This window comes from Perognathus longimembris, chromosome 11 (assembly GCF_023159225.1).
Source record: "Perognathus longimembris pacificus isolate PPM17 chromosome 11, ASM2315922v1, whole genome shotgun sequence".
Taxonomy (NCBI): Eukaryota; Metazoa; Chordata; class Mammalia; order Rodentia; family Heteromyidae; genus Perognathus; species Perognathus longimembris.
The window spans coordinates 35977803-35995393 of NC_063171.1; the positions used below are offsets into that span (position 1 = coordinate 35977803).

Below are 17591 nucleotides of genomic sequence, written 5' to 3' on the forward strand. Positions count from 1 at the left end.
TTAATTTCAAAGAGCCTGAGTGAGCCAATTAAATAGTACAACTGGCTGAAAAATCATTTGAATAGTGTAAGTCCCTAGGCAGCATCAATGACTATCCAGCAGGGGTTGCCAGGGGTAGTCTTGAACACTGTAGAGCAGCTCTGGAAGGACTGCTAGGTCAGAGGTAGAACTGGAGGCATCTGAGAAGGTCTTAAATGCTTCCAGGCAGAGTTTCCTGGCAGCGATGGAAACAGGGCACGAACTGGCAGAGGATTCCTTGCTCCCTCCCCTGCTTTGTGTTTCAGGGATAGGACCTTTGATCGAAACCCAGCTTATTTCCTTTTTTCTTCCCCACCTCTAATTCCTAGCTGGCTCTGTAAGGTCCCTCTTGTCCAAGAGTTCCCTGAAAATTCAATGCTTTCATAAAATGTTCCATTAAGCCGGGCACTAGTGGCTCACACCTGTAATCCTAGCTACTCAGGGGGCTGAGAACTGAGGATCCAAGTTCAAAGCCAGGCCAAGCAGAAAAGTCCAAGGCATGCTTATCTCCAACTAACCAGCAAAAAAAAGCCAGAAGTGGGCTGGGAATATGGCCTAGGGGTAAGAGTGCTTGCCTCATATACATGAAGCCCTGGGTTCGATTCCCCAGCATCACATATATAGAAAATGGGCAGATGTGGTACTGTGGCTCAAGTGGCACAGCTCTAGCCTTGAGCAAAAAGAAGCCTGGGACAGTGCTCAGGCCCTGAGTCCAAGGACTAGGACTGGCCAAAAAAAAAAAAAAAAGAAAAAGAAAAATGAACCCTGAGTACTGGTGCAAAAAGAAACAACAAATAGAAACCCTTCCACTGGGGGTTTCACACAGTCTCTTGTCAACTCATCCTTTCTGCATGTTTAGGTTTGCAGCTATGATTGCTTCCATATCTATATGTGGGGTAACACTTTAGGATTACACACAGGTTTCCCCACAACCCAACCCCAGTTCATTTGTTTACGCGGAAGGTCCCATTAAGTATGGAAGTCATTTTGTAAGTTCTAATATCCCAGAGGATGCCTACATTCCTAACACAGAGTGGGAGTTAAGGGAGTGTCATCCAGTATACTCCCTGCTCCAGCTGCATCCCTGAGTACCTATGGGTCAAAGGTCTCACCCCTCTCCCAGACACAGTCAGCATTCAATTGATCAAAGCAGCCTTGAAATCCACTGGATTTGTGTGGATTGAAATCCACTGTGAGTTGTGTGATACCAGGAGCTGAGTTTGCCATACTCAAAACTATATATTCAAAGCTGGTGACAGTGGCTCAGACCTGTAATCATAGTTTTCAGAGTTAGAAACTTGGGATTGTGGTTCAAAGCTAGCCTGGACAGGAAAGTCCATGAGACCCTCCTCCTCCTCCTCCTCCTCCTCCTCCTCCTCCTCCTCCTCCTCCTCCTCCTCCTCCTCCTCCCTCCCCCTCCTCCCTCCTCCCTCCCCCTCCCCCTCCCCCTCCCCCTCCCCCTCCCCCTCCCCCTCCCCCTCCCCTCCCCCTCCCCCTCCCCTTCTTCTTCTTCTTCTTCTTCTTCTTCTTCTTCTTCTTCTTCTTCTTCTTCTTCTTCTTCTTCTTCTTCTTCTTCTTCTTCTTCTTCTTCTTCTTCTTCTTCTTCTTCTTCTGCCAGTCCTGGGGCTTGAATTCAGGGTGTGGGTGCTCTACCACTTGAGCCACAGTGCCACTTCCAGCTTTTTCTGAGTAGTTTATTTTGATAAGAGTCTCACGGACTCTTCTGCCCAGGCTGGGCTTTGAACCACAATCCTCACATCCCAGCCTCCTGAGTAGTTAGGATTACAGGTATGAGCCACAGGCACCCAGCTCATGAGATTCTTACCTCCAATTAACCACCCAAAGAAAGCTGAAAGAGGACCTGTGACTCAAGTAGAGAGCAAACCTTGGGCATAAAAGCTGAGGGGCAGTATTCAGGCCCTGAGTTCAAGCCCCAGAACCAGCACACACAAAAGACAGCTACATATTTAGTATCCAGCCTCATGCTTAGTAGAGGCTAAGTAAGTAGACAACAAATGAACAAATGACTGAAATATAGGCTGGGACAGCTTTATTGAGGTACACCCTTTCCATTGTTTAGTGGGAGTTGGGAATGGGAAAGGAGAAAGAGTTGAAGCAAGAGCGTGAGCTTAGAAAATAAACAGCATCCAAGCTTAAATCTTTAACAGGAAAAGAGGAATCGCTAGCATATATTAGCTTGGGGTTTATCATCATTTTGGGGGTATGTTCAGCTGGTTTAAACGGTGTATAGGATTATGTAATGCCAGCCATGAGGGCTGGGAGGATAACTAGAAGAAAGATGTGACCAAGGACAATTGTTCTAAGGCTACTGGGATGGTTTCTCATGCTTCAGAGTCTCATATGGATCCTGGGTTGGGGTGTTCAGGCCCTGAAAGTGAGAGTCAAAGGATGATCAGGAGCTTGAGCCCAACACCAGCACCCTACTATCACCACATAGATCCTACCCCCTCTGAAAGTCATTCAAAACCCCATTATTGCAAGGCACCAGGGCTCATGCCTATAATCCTAGCTACTCAGGAGGTTGAGATCTGAGAAATGTCCTCTTATCTTCAGCTAACCTCCAAATAGCCAGAAGTAGAGCTGTGGCTCAAGTGGTAGAGAACCAGCCTTGAGTGAAAAAGTGAAGGGACAGAGTCCAAGCCCAGAGTTCAAGCCCCCACACACATACTAAATAGTCTTCTGCTGACCCCTGGTTGGAGAGAGCAGGTTGACTCACCGTATACAAGGCCTCTGACTTCTGTAGAGATGAAAGGAAAAGGTATTAGAGACCCACACTTCCTTAAAGGCCCCTCAGCACCCCTTTCCCATCCAAGAAGTACCTGGGTTAGGGTTAGGGTTAGGTTTAGCTCCCTTAGACTACAGTGTCCTCATGATTGCTCTGGCACAGAATATGCATTTCTCCACACAACAACTCTCTCATGTATGCTTTGTCACTATGCTTGATTTTTCCCCCCTGTCACTTGCTGAATACTGTACTTGCAACATGGCTAAGTGGCAGGATGGGTAGGCTGAGAGGAGAGAGGGGCCTCTGAGCTGAATGTGATCAGAATCTAAGACACCTGCCCTCCTAGAGGCCTCAGATGCAAGCCTCTAGCCCCGGAATGGCTAAGAGCCTGAAAACTTGTTGATGCCCAGGTGTGGAAGCGACATACCTCATAGCTGGCTATAGCTGCCTTTCGCACCTGGATCTGAATGGGAGAAAGGTCTTAATCAGTAAAGGGGACGTGAGAGGTTCATCCACCTTCCCTCCAAATGTTGTGGCAGAGCCCCTTTTATTCCTCTTCCTCCAATCCATGCTGTCTTCACCCTCTCATTTCTCCTTTTAGCCCTCACCCTAACCTGCCTTACCTTGAGTCGACAGTAGAGCAGGGTGAGGACAATACCATACAAAAACAGGATGGCATCCAGGATGTAGCAGAGCTGAGGCTCTCCCAGGGCCGCTGAGGGGACAGAGGGTACCCAAGGCGTCAGGGACATGGGAAAGAGAGGGATGGGGCTCAAAGAGAGAGGATGGGACCTGGAGGGAAGCCTTCTAAGGAAAGAAACTGTCTTCCTCAGTGGACTCTTATTTCACTTACCTTTCCCTTCTCTTTTGTACCCTAGGACAGCTGCAGGACAGGATGTGTGAAGGGTCCTGTTATGGTGGGACTTAAATGCAGTAGAGTTGAAGGCATCTGTCTCAGCCCCAACCTCTCTTTAGCACCACTGAGCACTTCATCCACCTCAGAGGCCCATCTGACTTCAGTGGACTGAGACTAAAACCTCAGCCCAAAGCGGGTGAGGAGAGAGAGAGGCAGTGGCAAATTTCAGTGAAGAAACCACAAAGTGTCTTTCTGCTAAGTCCTGTGACCTGTGGCTGAGGGCTGGACAGGAAGGATGTGAGCTGGGGAAGGGAGGGAAGGCAATTACTCTATTACTGGTCATCTTCTCAACTTTACTTCTGTCTTTCGTCCCTTAAATATGCAAAATAAAAAAGGACCCATTTTCCTATGCCATATAAGATACATTTGTACTTCATGCTGGGGCACTGACCACAGCCCAAGGGAATGATCACAAACAAAATCCAAAATGTAAATTCTTCTTCCTGCTACTTTGTCCCATTACTCACCCCAAACCTCTGACAGGGGAAGTTTGGGGCAATTTTTAAAATCACACAGGCTCTGGGCCTTTATCAAGTCTGATGGGGTGCATGTGACTAACATGAGTCAAATACAACACTAGAAAAAATACTTTTATTCTATAATATTTTCACACACAATATTGTGTAAATCTCAAAACTACTCTGTGAGGAGAAATACCATCATCATCACTATTTTATGAATGATGAAACCCAGCACTTGGAAAAAACTAACTCATTCAGAGCTGAAACTCAATCTAGGTCTTTTACCTTGAAACCTTGTGCTTTGCTTTATTCCCTAATGCCCTGGTCTCCCTCCTCCTCTCTTGTGCAACAGGCAACACATTCACCCAATCTTTTCTCCACCTTCTCAGATGGTCTGGTAGAACTTCTCCCAATGCATTCTCTTTCAATTTCCCAGTTCCCTAGATTACCAATCCCCTCCTCCCCAACACCCATCTGCAACAAATCCCCTTAAAAATACAAATACTCTCCAGGCACAAACAACCCACAGTAAGCAAAACATAAGATTTTTTTTTTTTCTTTTTTCTTGTGTCAGTCCTGGGGCTTGAATTCAGGGTGTAGGCCCTCTGAGCTTTTGTGCTCAAGGCTAGCACTCTACCACTTGAACCACAGCTCTACTTCCAGCTTCTTCTGGCAGCTAATTGGTAATAAAAGTCTCATGCATGGACTGGCTTTGAACTTTGAACCTCAATTCTCAGATCTCAGCCTCCTGGGTAGCTAGGATTATAGGTGTGAGCCACCAATACCTGGATTTTTTTTTTCCTTTCTGTTCTTTCTTTGGTACTTAGGATTGACCACAGGGCTTATACAACTCCAGCTTCAATGCAAGAGTTCTTAGAACAACCTATAATATTGGAGCTACTAGGGCTATTTCTGCCTCTTATTTCTTCACTGATGTTAAGGTCCATAAACTGGGAGCTTTAAGTCTCCCACTCTCCTGTTAGTTGTTGATGACTAATGTAATAGATGACCCCTAGAAAAATTAATCTTATCTGTGAATCTTGACTCCCCCTCCTCTCTTACAAACCCAAAGAGAGGCCTCTGCCTTGCCAAGTCAGTTTTACTAGCTGGAGATTAGCTCCCAACAGAGACCAAAGACACTTCATGGGTAATGTTGATCAGAAATGCTTTCCCAGACCAGCCTTTTTCCAAACGACCTTTTCCCTGCCAAACTGATACTTGCTAGTAATTGGTGTTGGAAAGGGTGGGGACTAGGGAAGGATAGAACCAGCCTCAGTCATGACCACCTGCCTCACATTATTAGCCTTTCTGCTTCTGTTCCTGACTCGGCCCACTGAAATAAACCTTTGATTTCTACCCTGGAGCCCAGCTCGCCAATCCTTACCAAACTATCTTACCTGCTTGTTCAACCAAAAGAAGTAAAAGTAGGACCACTGCTGGAATCATCTTGGGCAGGAGGCCGGAGGGACTGTGAGCTGGGGATCGGACGCTCTGACAGCTCTATGCAGCTGAGCTCAGCAAGCAGTTCCCTGACCACAGAGTTCCCCCCTTCCTGCCACGCCTTCCACCACACTCTGGCCCCTTCCCCTTCCTGCACTACAGATGGGGCGGCTCCCGGAAGAGCCAACTAGGAGAGCTGGGAGATTCCGGCTCCAAGCCTCAGCCTGTAATGACCAGCCTCATATTCCACAGAATGAGATGTACATGCCTACAATAGGCTATCCACCCACCATCTTTCACTCTACCCATGTACAGAGACATCTGTGATGAACTGTCCTCAAAGATTTCCTCAGACCCCAATATAGACATTTCTTCCTGCCTGGAACTTTGTACTCAAGTCTTCACTTGAGGGGTTTACTGATTTGGATAAATACAAAAAGAACAGGAAAAAAAATGCTAAGACTAAGTCTAACGGAAATATAAAAAATAACAAGGCACCAAGAAAGATACAACAGAAGGTAGTGCATAAGGGCCGCAAGACGGCTAATTTATTATAATTTCTCCTTTCCTGGTACATGCACAGAAACCTGTGTACAGTTAAGTGGATACACATGTACGTACACACACACACACACACACACACACACACACACACACACACACTTTCCAATGACGAACAGTCTCCACAGATGCTGTTCCAATGCTGTTCCCCTGCTCACCGATCTATTTCTCCAAACACAATATCCTGGGTACCTAGGTCAGAGTACAGAGAAAAAAAAAAAAAATTGGTGTCACCAAAGATTCAGAACTCATTATTGCGTTGAAGAGACTGCGGCCTTGAGTACAAGATAAAGTCTACACTAAATTGCATGTGTTCAATTTCTTTCCCCAACCAGAGTCCCAAACTCCTTGTTTACTACACAATAGGCCTCATACCTATGATGGCAACGACATCTGCCAACATGTGCCCCTTCGACATCTTGTCCAAACCAGCCTATAGAGACAGGGATAGCAACAGTGTTAGCAAAGATCTGCAGAGTAGATAAAGGAAGAACTCATAAAAACCTCAACCAAGAGCTGGATACCAGTGGCTTGTGCCTGTAATCCTAGCAACTCAGAAGGCTGAAACATGAGGATCAAGGTTCAAAGGATCAAGGTTCAAAGCCAGCCTGGCAGGAAAGTCTGTGAGACTCTTATCTCTAATTAGTCACAAAAAAAGCTGGAAGTAGGGCTGTGGCTCACGTGATAAGAGTGCCAGTCTTGAGCAAAAAACAATGAGGGATAGCGCACTGGCCCTGAGTTCACACTCCAGGATCAGCACAAAAAAAAAAAAACCCCGAACACCCAAAATAATGAAACTCAACCAAGATGCAAGCATAGTGGTTTATGCCTTTATTCCCAGAACTTGGGAGGATGAGCTGGAGGGCAGCCAGGGCTACCCAGTAATATCCTGTCTCATAAAAATGAAACCACAAACAAAACAAAACAAACTCCTCAACCAAGGCAATAAATTATAGGATTAATATACTGAAGTGGGAATCAATGGGATTGGCTGGTTCTTACCAGGTGGGCAAAACCTGGAGCCTTAATCTTACACCGATATGGTCGGCTGCTGCCATCAGACACCAGGTACACTCCAAACTCTCCCTGTCAGAAGAAGGTTGGATACCTCATTAACAGATAGAATACTCTTCCATGCCAACAAAGACTCTCTTTTTGCCCTCACATCCTCTCTGTTACCGGTGAGGGAACATTTTGTTGAATGTGTATCTCCAGCTACTCACTCCATATCCAGTCTTTTCCTTACCTTAGGGGCCTCAATGGCAGTGTATGTGGCTCCCGGGGGAACTTGGTAACCCTCTGTGTACAGCTTAAAGTGGTGAATTAATGACTCCATGGAAGTCTGAGGGGAGGAAAAAAGGAGCATCAGGGAACCAGATCCAAGTTCTGTCCTTAGGCCTTCCCCGGCACTGAAAGTAATCTCAATACTCAGTGACTAAAAAGCCACATGCAATTCAGTACGCTGAGAGACACAAGTTAAAAGAGAAAAGGAGAGAGAACTATGAGAGATACAGATCTTATAGAGTGACTTCTATGAAAAAAGGAAAACTGAATAGTACTTAATCTAAGCACACATCTTCCTGCCATTGGGTCCCTTTCTAATATCCCATCTCCCTTCCCTTTCGCTGCAGCCAACCTTCATCTCCGCTCGCTTAGGTGGAGACACTTTGGCATCATCAACCTTAATCTCTCCAGGAGGCATCTTGTTCAGACATTGTAAGATGATTCGAAGGGACTGACGCATCTCCTCTACCCGACACAGGTACCTGAAGTGGATGATAGCAGACTGAGTAAAAGAAGAGCAGGACGAGGAGCAGGTATGGGGATAGGAAGATGCCCTTTGGCTAACTTCAAAGCTTGGCTATATTTGGCTTGCTTGCTCATATAAACCCTGTAGTACTTTGATTCTACTGTTGGGGCCTTCCTCAAATCCTCTTCTTATTTTCTCAGACCATGGCTTGTTGTATTTCCCTCTTGAACAGTTTTTGGATTGTGGGAGTCAAGTGGAAAAACAAACAACAAGAATAACGGTGGCAAATCCTACCGAGTCAGTAAACAAAAAGTAGAATCTGAAGCTTGGAATCTACTGGAATGAGCTCTGGGTCAGGCAGAATCTAGTGTCAACCACTTTTAACAGACTAATTCCTAACTTTTACACTAGTTTTTCCCGCCCCGCCCCCCCAGCTAAAGGGCACCCCAAACCAGTTCTATCCAAGACAAGAATGACATAAGGTAAAATAAGATGTCGCATATGGGCAACTCATAGCCTTATAAATGCTAAGCATTGTCCCACCCTGAGTTTTACCTCTAGCCCAGTTCAATGTATTACATGAGCTCCCACAGATACTGGAAAGTACAGAAAAGAAAGGGCAAAGAGAAAACAAAGGCAAGGACAACAAACTAAACTAGCTGAAAAATGATTTGGTCCTTACCGATCATAGCAGTCTCCTCTAGAACCAATAGGAACATCAAACTCGACTTGGTCATAAACATCATAGGGCTGGGTCTTCCGTAGGTCCCAGTGAATGCCTGATCCTCGAAGCATAACTCCACTGTGGGGTATGACAGATACAAGAGCCACACTCCACAAAACGTGAAATAAGACACTAATTCTTTATCTCCACTATTCCTCCACCTACTATGGGAATAAGATACAAACTGTGGGTATGGCAATGTCTTTCAAGCATTCTTGGAAAACAAGATATTGGGTTATAACTCCCCACTCCCACCCCTTCCCCTAAGGAAAGAAACTGCATTCTCCCACCTAAATCCATAGTTAAGTGCATCTTCTGCTGATATAACTCCAATGTCGACTGTCCGATTTCGCCAGATCCTATTGTTGGTAAGCATCTATTGATCACAAAAACTGGTATGTTAATACTCCTAAAAACACTCTTCAACACCTTTATAGATCTTTACAAATAGGAATTAAAAACTTGTAACCCTTTTTTCAGGGTAAAAAAAGAGGTTTTTCATTTTTTCCCTCCCTCCCTCTCTTTTTTCTTCCTTTTTTCCACCCACCCTTGATAACTGGGGATTGAACCCAGGGCCTCTCATAAGCATTCTACCACTTGAGACATTTCCTCAGCCCAACAAATTTTTCAAACTGACATGCATCTTACTTCCTCCACTTCATCAATCCGAAGAGAGAAGTTCTTAGAAAATTCATAAATGTCATCCATAAGCCCAAGGGGTAAATCCTAGAAGCCAGATGAAGGTGATTCAGTGTACAGCATAACCTCCACTAAGGCCAGCCAGTTCAGCACCCCTCCCCCCAAGAGTACAGTGTAGTTTCCAGCAACCAGCACTGCCCTCCAGTGGCCATACAGGAAAGGAGCCTGGTCTGGAAATTCAGAGGGAGGGGAGTTCACTCACCTGGTGCACGCCTCCTGGTCGGACATAAGCAGCATGCATTCGGGCTCCAGACACTCGCTCATAGAACTCAAACATCTTGTTAGGACAAACTTGGAATTAGTGACAAAATCCTAAATCCAACAACAGGGTGGACCATTGCCCCACGTTTGCCTTCTTGTACCCAATAAAACCCTCCTAATAGGAATTCTTAAGAATATAATCCAAGTTAAATGGCCTCAGTGATTTCTCTTTCCTTTTTAAAGATCTTGTCTGTACACCCTCTCTTTCTATGCATCCTTCTCTATTCCTAACTTTGCCTCCCCTTCATACCTTCTCCCGTTCTTCAAACATCCAGAAGAAAGGGGTCATGGCACCAATGTCCAGGGCATGTGTGGTCACAGCCATGATATGATTCAAGATACGTGTGATTTCTCCAAACAGCACTGTGAAGGGGTGAAAACAAGAGGAGAACATCAGAGGAGCAAGAACTCTTTCTGAAGCGCAGTTTGGGCAGAGCCTAGGTTCTGAATGCTAAGTGATGGGTTCAGTGCTGCTAAGATATGGAAGTCACTGTGCTATGCTCACAGTGGGAGGCAGGAATAAAGGGACAGAAAATACCTCGGATCCACTGTGCACGAGGAGGAGGCTGGATGTTTAGTAACTTCTCCACAGCTAGTGAATAAGCCTGTTCGTTACACATCATAGACACATAGTCTAGCCGGTCAAAGTATGGAAGGGCCTGGAAAAACAAAACAAAACAAAACAGGAATCTACGTTATATCTAACAGGAATAGAAGCTCATAGTCTGCCTTGCAGAAAGAACCCTTCCTTTCAGTGGGCATTGGAAGTCGGTATTACCCGAGCCATCCTACTCTCAGGAGCTCCAGCAAGGCAGAATGAAATATCCCAGTAACCAAGGTTATGCTGGTAAATCCTTTAAAAAAAAACAACTAGCTCTCCAAAATGAGGGAAAAACCCTGATTCATCATGTTGGCCAGTTTCCCTGGTGAAAATACTCCCCATATGGCTAATGTTAAGCTAATGACATGTAATTGAACACAACACCAGAAGCAAAACACATCATTACACACTACACAGATACAGATAGAGTAAAAAAATAAATGCCAGCCGGGTGTTGGTGGCTTATGCCTGTAAACTGGAGGCTGAGGAGCTGAGGATAGTGGTTTAAAGCCAGGCAGGGAAAGTCCATGAGACTCTTATCTCCAATTAACTGCCAAAAGGCCAGAAATGGTGCCTTGGCTCAAAATGCAGAGCACTAGCCCTAAACACAAAAGCTTAAACATAGTTCTCAGGCCCTAAGTACTGGGACAAAAAAAAAAGCCTCAAGGCCTAGCAAAAGAAAATATAGCTGGGTCCTGGTGGCTCATACCTATAATCCTAGCTACTCAGGAGACTGAGATCTGAAGACCATGGTTCAAAGATAGCCCAGGCAGGAAAGTCTATGAGACTTTTATCCAGAAAACTGGAAGTGGAACTGAGGCTCAAAGTGGTAGAGTGCTAGCTTGAGCAAAAAGAGCTCAGAAACAGCACCCAGGCCATGCCTCAGTTCAAAACCCATGACCAATATAAAAAAAAAAAAAGAAAATATAATAACAAGAAAGTGTCAGGGAGGGGCTGGGGATATGGCCTAATGGCGAGAGAGCTGGCCTCGTATACATGGGGCCCTGGGTTCAATTCCCCAGCACCACATATACAGAAAACGGCCAGAAGTGGCGCTGTGGCTCAAGTGGCAGAGCGCTAGCCTTGAGCAAAAAGCCAGGAACAGTGCTCAGGCCCTGAGTCCAAGGCCCAGGACTGGCCAAAAAAAACCAAAACAAAACAAAGTGTCAGGGAGCCGGTGGCTCATGCCTGTAATACTAGCTACTCAGGAAGCTGAGATCTGAGGATCATGGTTCAAAGCCAGCCCAGGCAGGAAAGTTCATGAGACTATTACCTCCAACTAACCACCAGAAATCTGGAAGTGGCACTTTGACTCAAGTGGTAGAGTGGTAGCCTTGAGCTGAAGAGCTCAGGGACAGCGCTCAGGCCCAGAGTTCAAGCCCCATGACAGACAAAAAAAAGGGGGGGCGGGGCTTGGAATATGGCCTGGTGGCAAGAGTGCTCGCCTCGTATACATGAAGCCCTGGGTTCAATTCCCCAGCACCACATATATAGAAAATGGCCAGAAGTGGCTCTGTGGCTCAAGTGGCAGAGCGCTAGCCTTGAGCAAAAAGCCAGGAACAGTGCTCAGGCCCTGAGTCCAAGGCCCAGGACTGGCAAAAAGAAAAAAAAAAGTGATGAATTTGGAGTAGTTAAATTAAAAAAAAAAAAAACTTGAAGGGAGGCAGAATGGGGTTTGGATTCAAGTACTCACCACCTGAACCCCATTCCCAGCCAAAACTAAAACCAAAATTTATACATATCAAGGGGTACTAAGTAATTTTTTTTGTTTGTGCTAGTACTGAGGCTTAAACTCAGAGCCTAGGTACTATCCCTTAGCTTTTTTGCTTACCACTTATGACACACTTTCCTACATAGTACTTAGATACATGTAGTCTTGAATATTAAGGCTAGTACTCTACCACTTGTGCCACAGCACCACTTCCAGCTTTTTCTATTTATGTGGTACTGAGGAATTGAACGCAGGGCTTCATGCATGGCAGGCAAGCATTCTACAACTAAGCCACATTCCAAATCCCTAAGTCATAAACTTGAAAAAAAGACCAAACACAAAACATTACATACAATTTAATTTTTCACAAAAATGTTCAACAATTGGCTCAAAAAATTTCTAAGTCAGGCACTCATGGCTCACACCTGTAAACCTAGCTACTCAGGAGCCTGAGATCTGAGGCTCACGGTTCAAGGCAAACCTGGGCAGGAAAGTCAGTGAGACTCTCATCTCCAATTAACCACCAGAAAACCAGAACTGGAACTGTGGCTCAAAGGCACTAACTAGCCTTGAGCAAAAGAGCTCAGGGTCAATGCCCAGGCCTTGAATTCAAGCCCTACAACCAACAAAACCAATTTGAAAATTTAACATTAGAAGCTGCATCCAGTCTATTATCACTCTCATTAGAGTGACAGCTCTATCAAACTAAACTTTTAAGCCTCTCACTTTTCAAACTCTTAAAACTAAGATATTAAAGAAGGGTAATTAGTTGAGTATCTAGGAGTGAGGGACTTAAGGAAGACAGCCCCACATAGAATGTTTCTCCTATCAGGAACAGACAAACAGAATGACAAGAAAGTTCCACCCAAGCTTTCTTGGTTACATTCTAGCTTTCAGGAAGTAGGTGGAGCTAAGATGTCTCTCACTGGAACAGTCTGTTCTTGCTCTGATGTCACTGTGACGTTGATACTGTAACAGTCTGTTCTTGTTCTGATGTCACTGTGATGTTACTGTTACAGGATTTAACTTGTGAATGTGGGAACTTCCATCACTGCTTAGATTCCCTGGGGAACTATATTCTGTTCATTCCAACACTGGGCTGGATCTAAATCCTAATTCCACGATCTTATTTTCAGGACTCTTCTTTATGACAATGAGAAAAACCTCAGATTCCTACCCTAGATCCATTTCCTTCAAATCTGACCACTATTTGGGTCACACAGTTCTGAAAAGTGGCAAACTGCTACAAATCTCCTCCCAGTCACTCTGACTCATTGAGTATTTCGAAACAAAACTTAAGACATCTGGAAGATACAAGAATCCACTGGTAACCCTAGAGAGCTGACATCTCTTTTTTCTTTCTTTGCCCTTAGAAGACGCACTAGCACAAGAGCAAGAAAACTGAGGCACTACAGAAATAGTAAAGGAGCTGGTCAAAAATCAGTCAGAGGGGCTGGGAATATGGCCTAGTAGTACAGTGCTTGCCTCATATACATGAAGCCCTGGGTTCAATTCCTCAGTAACACATATACAGAAAAAAAAAAGCCAGAAGTGGTGCTGTGGCTCAAGTGGTAGAGTGCTAGCTTTGGACAAAAGAAGCTCAGGGCAGTGCCAGTCCCTGAGTTCAAAACCCAGAACTGGACAAAAAAAGAAAGAAGGAAACAAAAGCTGGGAGTGTGGTTTCTGCTGCCAAGCATTGCTACTAGATAAGTTAAATAAAAAGGACTCGTGCACCTCTTTATATCTCAACTATCCTCTCAACCAAGTCTATACCAGTAGCTTCCATGGATACAACTCCCTCCTCCTCTAAAGTTCTGCATTAAGTAAACCTGTAAGGTCCAAGGCTAATACTCAGATCCCATCAATAGGCCCTGGTTCACCCTATACCTGAAGATAGGTCTTGTATTCAATGAGCTTTTCAGTGCCACGATGAAGAAGCCCGACGTGAGGGTCACACTTTCGCACACTCTCTCCACTCAGTTCCATCACTAGTCGCAGGACTCCATGGGCTGCTGGATGCTGGGGCCCAAAGTTCAAGGTCAGGTTCTTCACTACTATGTCCTTTGGAGGGTCTACATCTGGGAAGTGGGAAATAGCCAAATGGTAATTCTCTTGGGAACCCACAAGAGACAGCAAGGAGCTAAGCCTCTCTCTACAGACTTCCCATCTCATCATTCCTACCTTGTTAATTTCCTCATCTCCAAGTAACTAGGAAGATGACCATTAAAGGAGAAAAGGGTAGAAGTGAACTTTTTGATGAGAGGACTATGAATCGCACCTAGAACTTTTTCAATAGTAATTACCATTACAGGCAGGCACCAGTGGCTTATGCCTGTGATCCTAACTACTCAAAAGGCTGAGATCTGAGGATCGAAGATCAATTCTAGCCTGAGCAGGAAAAGTCTGGAAATGGAGCTGTGGATCAAGTGGTATAGCACTAGGCTTGAGTGAAAAAGGGAAGGGAAAGCATCCAGGCCTCAAGTTCAAGCACACACATATAGAAAATAATAATTACCATTACAGGTAATTTTATAGCCCTCATTATGTGACAGTTACTACTACAAACACTTATTTTAATTGATTCAATTCTCAAAACAACTATTCCATAGTAGATACTAATATTGTTCCCATTTTATTAGATGCTGAGACTAGAGAGCTCAAATAACTTCTCCAGGATCACAGAACAAAGTAAGTGGCAGAACCAGGATTTGAATTCAGCCTGCTTAGTTCCAAGTTCTACATACTCTTAGCTACTATTATAATAGTACCTGATGAATATATCTGATGGCAACCAGCCAAGAAACATATACTTAATGCTCACTAATACCAAGAAGCTTACACTTTAGTTTGGGAAATAGTTCATATGAAAAACTAGTAATGGGTCAAATTTACTAAGTTACTAAGTAAGTGGCTTAACCACTAAATACTTAAAGGAAGAAATACTTAGGCCACTAAATACCTAACAGAATGAGCACTGTGAAGACTTCATGTAAGTAGTAGCATCTGAAATGGTTCTTAAATGTACATAATGATTCTCAGATAGGTAAAGGAAAGAAAGGCACTTCCAGGTTTGGTAATCAATACAGGTGAAATCTTAGAAGCAAGGTGGTAAAATATCTGTGAAAAAAACTTTTTTCTTTTTTCTTTTTTTTTTGCCTGTCATGGGGCTTGGACTCAGGGTCTGAGCACTGTCCCTGGCTTCTTTTTGCTCAAGGCTAGCACTCTGCCACTTGAGCCACAGCGCCACTTCTGGCCTTTTCTATATATGTGGTGCTGAGGAATCGAACCCAGGGCTTCATGAGGCAAGCAATCTTGCCATTAGGCCATATCCCAGCCCCCTGTGAAAATTTTATTAGGACTTCCCACAAGGCAGAAAAATGTTGTAAGTGTTGGGACAGCACCCAGGCCAAGGTCAAACACCAGAACTGGCACACATGCATTGACACACACACAAAGCTGAGATCTAATATGACATAAATCTGAAGACTAATAGCAATGAAAATGGAAAGGGAAATGACCAGCTATGAAACATTATAAAAGAATCTACATGGTTTGATGATTTACTCCATCAGTAAGATATGGAGGGCAAGAGAAAAAAAAAAAGACTGAGATGTCTGAAAATTTCATTCCTTAGGAGAAATGGGTATCATTGGTCAAAAGTAAAAAGTGGAGAGGATGATCTACTTTTGATGGGAACAAAGTTTGTACTCAAAGGGGTTTCATCAATGAAAAAAACCACCTTGTCCAAAGAGAGAAACAGAAATATATTAAACCAGGAAACTTGAACCCAAATATTTAAATTTAATAAGGGCTTTTTGGTACTGTATGGGGCCTACTTTTTTTTTTTTTTTGGTAATGCCTTTCTTTTCCTTTTCTGCTTAACAAATATCTACTATTGTAACTTTTATTATGTTTTTTGAATTGAGTGGTAAATGAAGAAAACAGGAAAAACTTGAGACAAAGAAGACTTAAAGGCACTTAAAAATTGGCTAGGAGCAGGGACTGGTTTGGTTTGAAGTAGCAGCTCTAGGCACTTACCATTCCAAGGGGGAGGCTTCCAGTGGGCTGTTTCTTTGGTGGGGTACATGACAGGTCCTGAAAACTGCTTTGCCCATTCCACATCTGGCTGCCATTGCCGAGCCCCTCTGAGGAGTTAAAGATAGATCCTAGATAAAGCTCCTACTTGGTTCCTCTATTCCCATTCATGCTCAAATGAGCTCAAGGAATAATGTCCTGGACCCCTTTCATGCCAAGTCACTGATACGAGTTAATATTTGCTAAGTTGGGGATACAAGCTCTTTCATATTTTCATATTCATATTGCCATCCAGGTGAATATGAACGTAAGCAAGGTGTTTACTCAAGGTCAACGTAAGATGATTGTCAGGTGGGGGAGGGGGGGAGTTGGACGTGGAGGCTAAGAGACAGTGAGAAAGAGGAAGGGGCTAAAGACAGGAAGTGAGAGACAGAAGAAGAGTAGTAGGATAGAGATACCAGTCAGGTCTTTCAGTTGAGCTCGGCTCAGGTATAACAGAAGAGGTGCACGCAAATCACTACAGCTGAGGGGCGGGATCCCCATGCCAGGGACTACACTGCTGGCAGAATGGGAGAGCCCCTTCCCTTCCTCGGCATCGGGGAACCTGAGAAATCAGGGAGGGTCGCAGGCCTGGGTCATTCTTTCCTAGTGGTTAGCATGGCCCGTGGAGTGTCCTCAGATTAGAGAGGAGAACTTGGGGAGGACATATCGAGGGCTACCCTCTGTCTCACCTGCTGGGCTGAACCGGCAGTTGGAGCCTAGCCCCGGGCCGCAGCACCTGGGTCCCGAGGTTCCGAAGACCTTGGGCAGCCCTCAGTGCCGCCATCTTACCCCGGCTGCAGACCGCGAGAAGGAGAAGCGGGCGGAAGTGACTCCCGCGCGCCTCCTTGTGGGCTTCTCTTGGCCTAATACAATGGGTACGCCATCTTGGAAACTGGCAGAGCCGCCTACCGCAAACCTGACAACATCCGGGTTCTGCAACTCGGCTTCACTTACGCTTAAAACAACGGTGGCAGCGTTCATCTTTACTGAGGGCGGTTCTTCCCACCGCGCTTGCTTGGAATTTCTAGGCGCGAGTAAAAGAAACCTCACAGCTCCAGCCGGTGGCGGTGTCGCTTTGCGCTCGGGTCTGTTGGCCTGTCCCGGGCGCACGCCTCCCTCATGCCTCGGGCAGCTTCCTGCCGTAGGCCTGTTTTCTGACTGTTTCTGAGCCCTCCCCTTCTGGAGATGCCCGTCTTTGTGAGTCAATTACCTCCCTGTCAGGGAACCCCAAAGAGCTCATTTCCAGATGTTCTGAGTCGGGATGGGGGGCGGGGGTGTAGGGAACCCAATTTGGGCGTGTCTGAGACCTCCCGCCAAAACAAAAAAGAGTAGACACCACTGCCACCATGGTAGAGGAGGGTGCCAGGAGTCACCCCAGCAGCGGTGGGGTAGGGTGACCCATATCCACCAGCCTTCCAGACCATCAGAATCCCCGACCCAGGAAGCGCCTTTCAAGAGATGTCTCATAGCCCACTTCCGTCTGCTTATTCTCTTTTTCCTTCATGTTTTCCTGCCACAGTCCTCCTCAGTAGTGACCAACAGAGAAGAAACAAGAGCGCCAGAATTCTGATCCCAATTTGGTTTGGACAAAAAGCTGTCTTGCCCTGAGGGCAGGTTCGGTCTCTC

General features: G+C 45.2%; 2 protein-coding genes across 2 annotated transcripts; both read right to left on the reverse strand.

The window, feature by feature from the left end:
• Nucleotides 1-2056: 2056 nt before the first annotated feature.
• Nucleotides 2057-5695, reverse strand: Fcer1g (Fc epsilon receptor Ig). The gene is made up of 5 exons (XM_048356523.1): nt 5539-5695; nt 3388-3479; nt 3192-3227; nt 2756-2776; nt 2057-2407 (listed from the first exon to the last, which is right to left on the reverse strand). The coding sequence occupies exons 1-5, from the start codon at nt 5585-5587 to the stop codon at nt 2345-2347; spliced, it is 261 nt and encodes an 86-aa protein (XP_048212480.1). The 5' UTR covers nt 5588-5695; the 3' UTR covers nt 2057-2344.
• A 407-nt stretch (nt 5696-6102) lies between these two features.
• On the reverse strand, nt 6103-16812 carry Ndufs2 (NADH:ubiquinone oxidoreductase core subunit S2). Its single transcript, XM_048356515.1, has 14 exons — nt 16655-16812; nt 15927-16033; nt 13776-13966; nt 10115-10235; nt 9827-9939; nt 9518-9592; nt 9265-9342; nt 8907-8992; nt 8575-8694; nt 7779-7908; nt 7389-7484; nt 7145-7228; nt 6518-6575; nt 6103-6334 (listed from the first exon to the last, which is right to left on the reverse strand). The coding sequence occupies exons 1-14, from the start codon at nt 16747-16749 to the stop codon at nt 6297-6299; spliced, it is 1392 nt and encodes a 463-aa protein (XP_048212472.1). The 5' UTR covers nt 16750-16812; the 3' UTR covers nt 6103-6296.
• Between the last annotated feature and the right edge of the window lie 779 nt (nt 16813-17591).

Excerpts from the sequence above, each read along its gene's own strand:
- Fcer1g (XM_048356523.1), bottom strand. The coding sequence starts at position 5,587 with ATGATTCCAGCAGTGGTCCTACTTTTACTTCTTTTGGTTGAACAAGCA. Across the intron at positions 3,228-3,387 it reads TGCTCTACTGTCGACTCAAG|ATCCAGGTGCGAAAGGCAGC; the intron begins GTAAGGCAGGTT and ends TCTCCCATTCAG. Across the intron at positions 2,777-3,191 it reads CAGCTATAGCCAGCTATGAG|AAGTCAGAGGCCTTGTATAC; the intron begins GTATGTCGCTTC and ends TCATCTCTACAG.
- Ndufs2 (XM_048356515.1), bottom strand. The coding sequence starts at position 16,749 with ATGGCGGCACTGAGGGCTGCCCAAGGTCTTCGGAACCTCGGGACCCAG. Across the intron at positions 16,034-16,654 it reads CTGCCGGTTCAGCCCAGCAG|AGGGGCTCGGCAATGGCAGC; the intron begins GTGAGACAGAGG and ends TTAACTCCTCAG. Across the intron at positions 8,695-8,906 it reads GCACTTAACTATGGATTTAG|TGGAGTTATGCTTCGAGGAT; the intron begins GTGGGAGAATGC and ends CATACCCCACAG.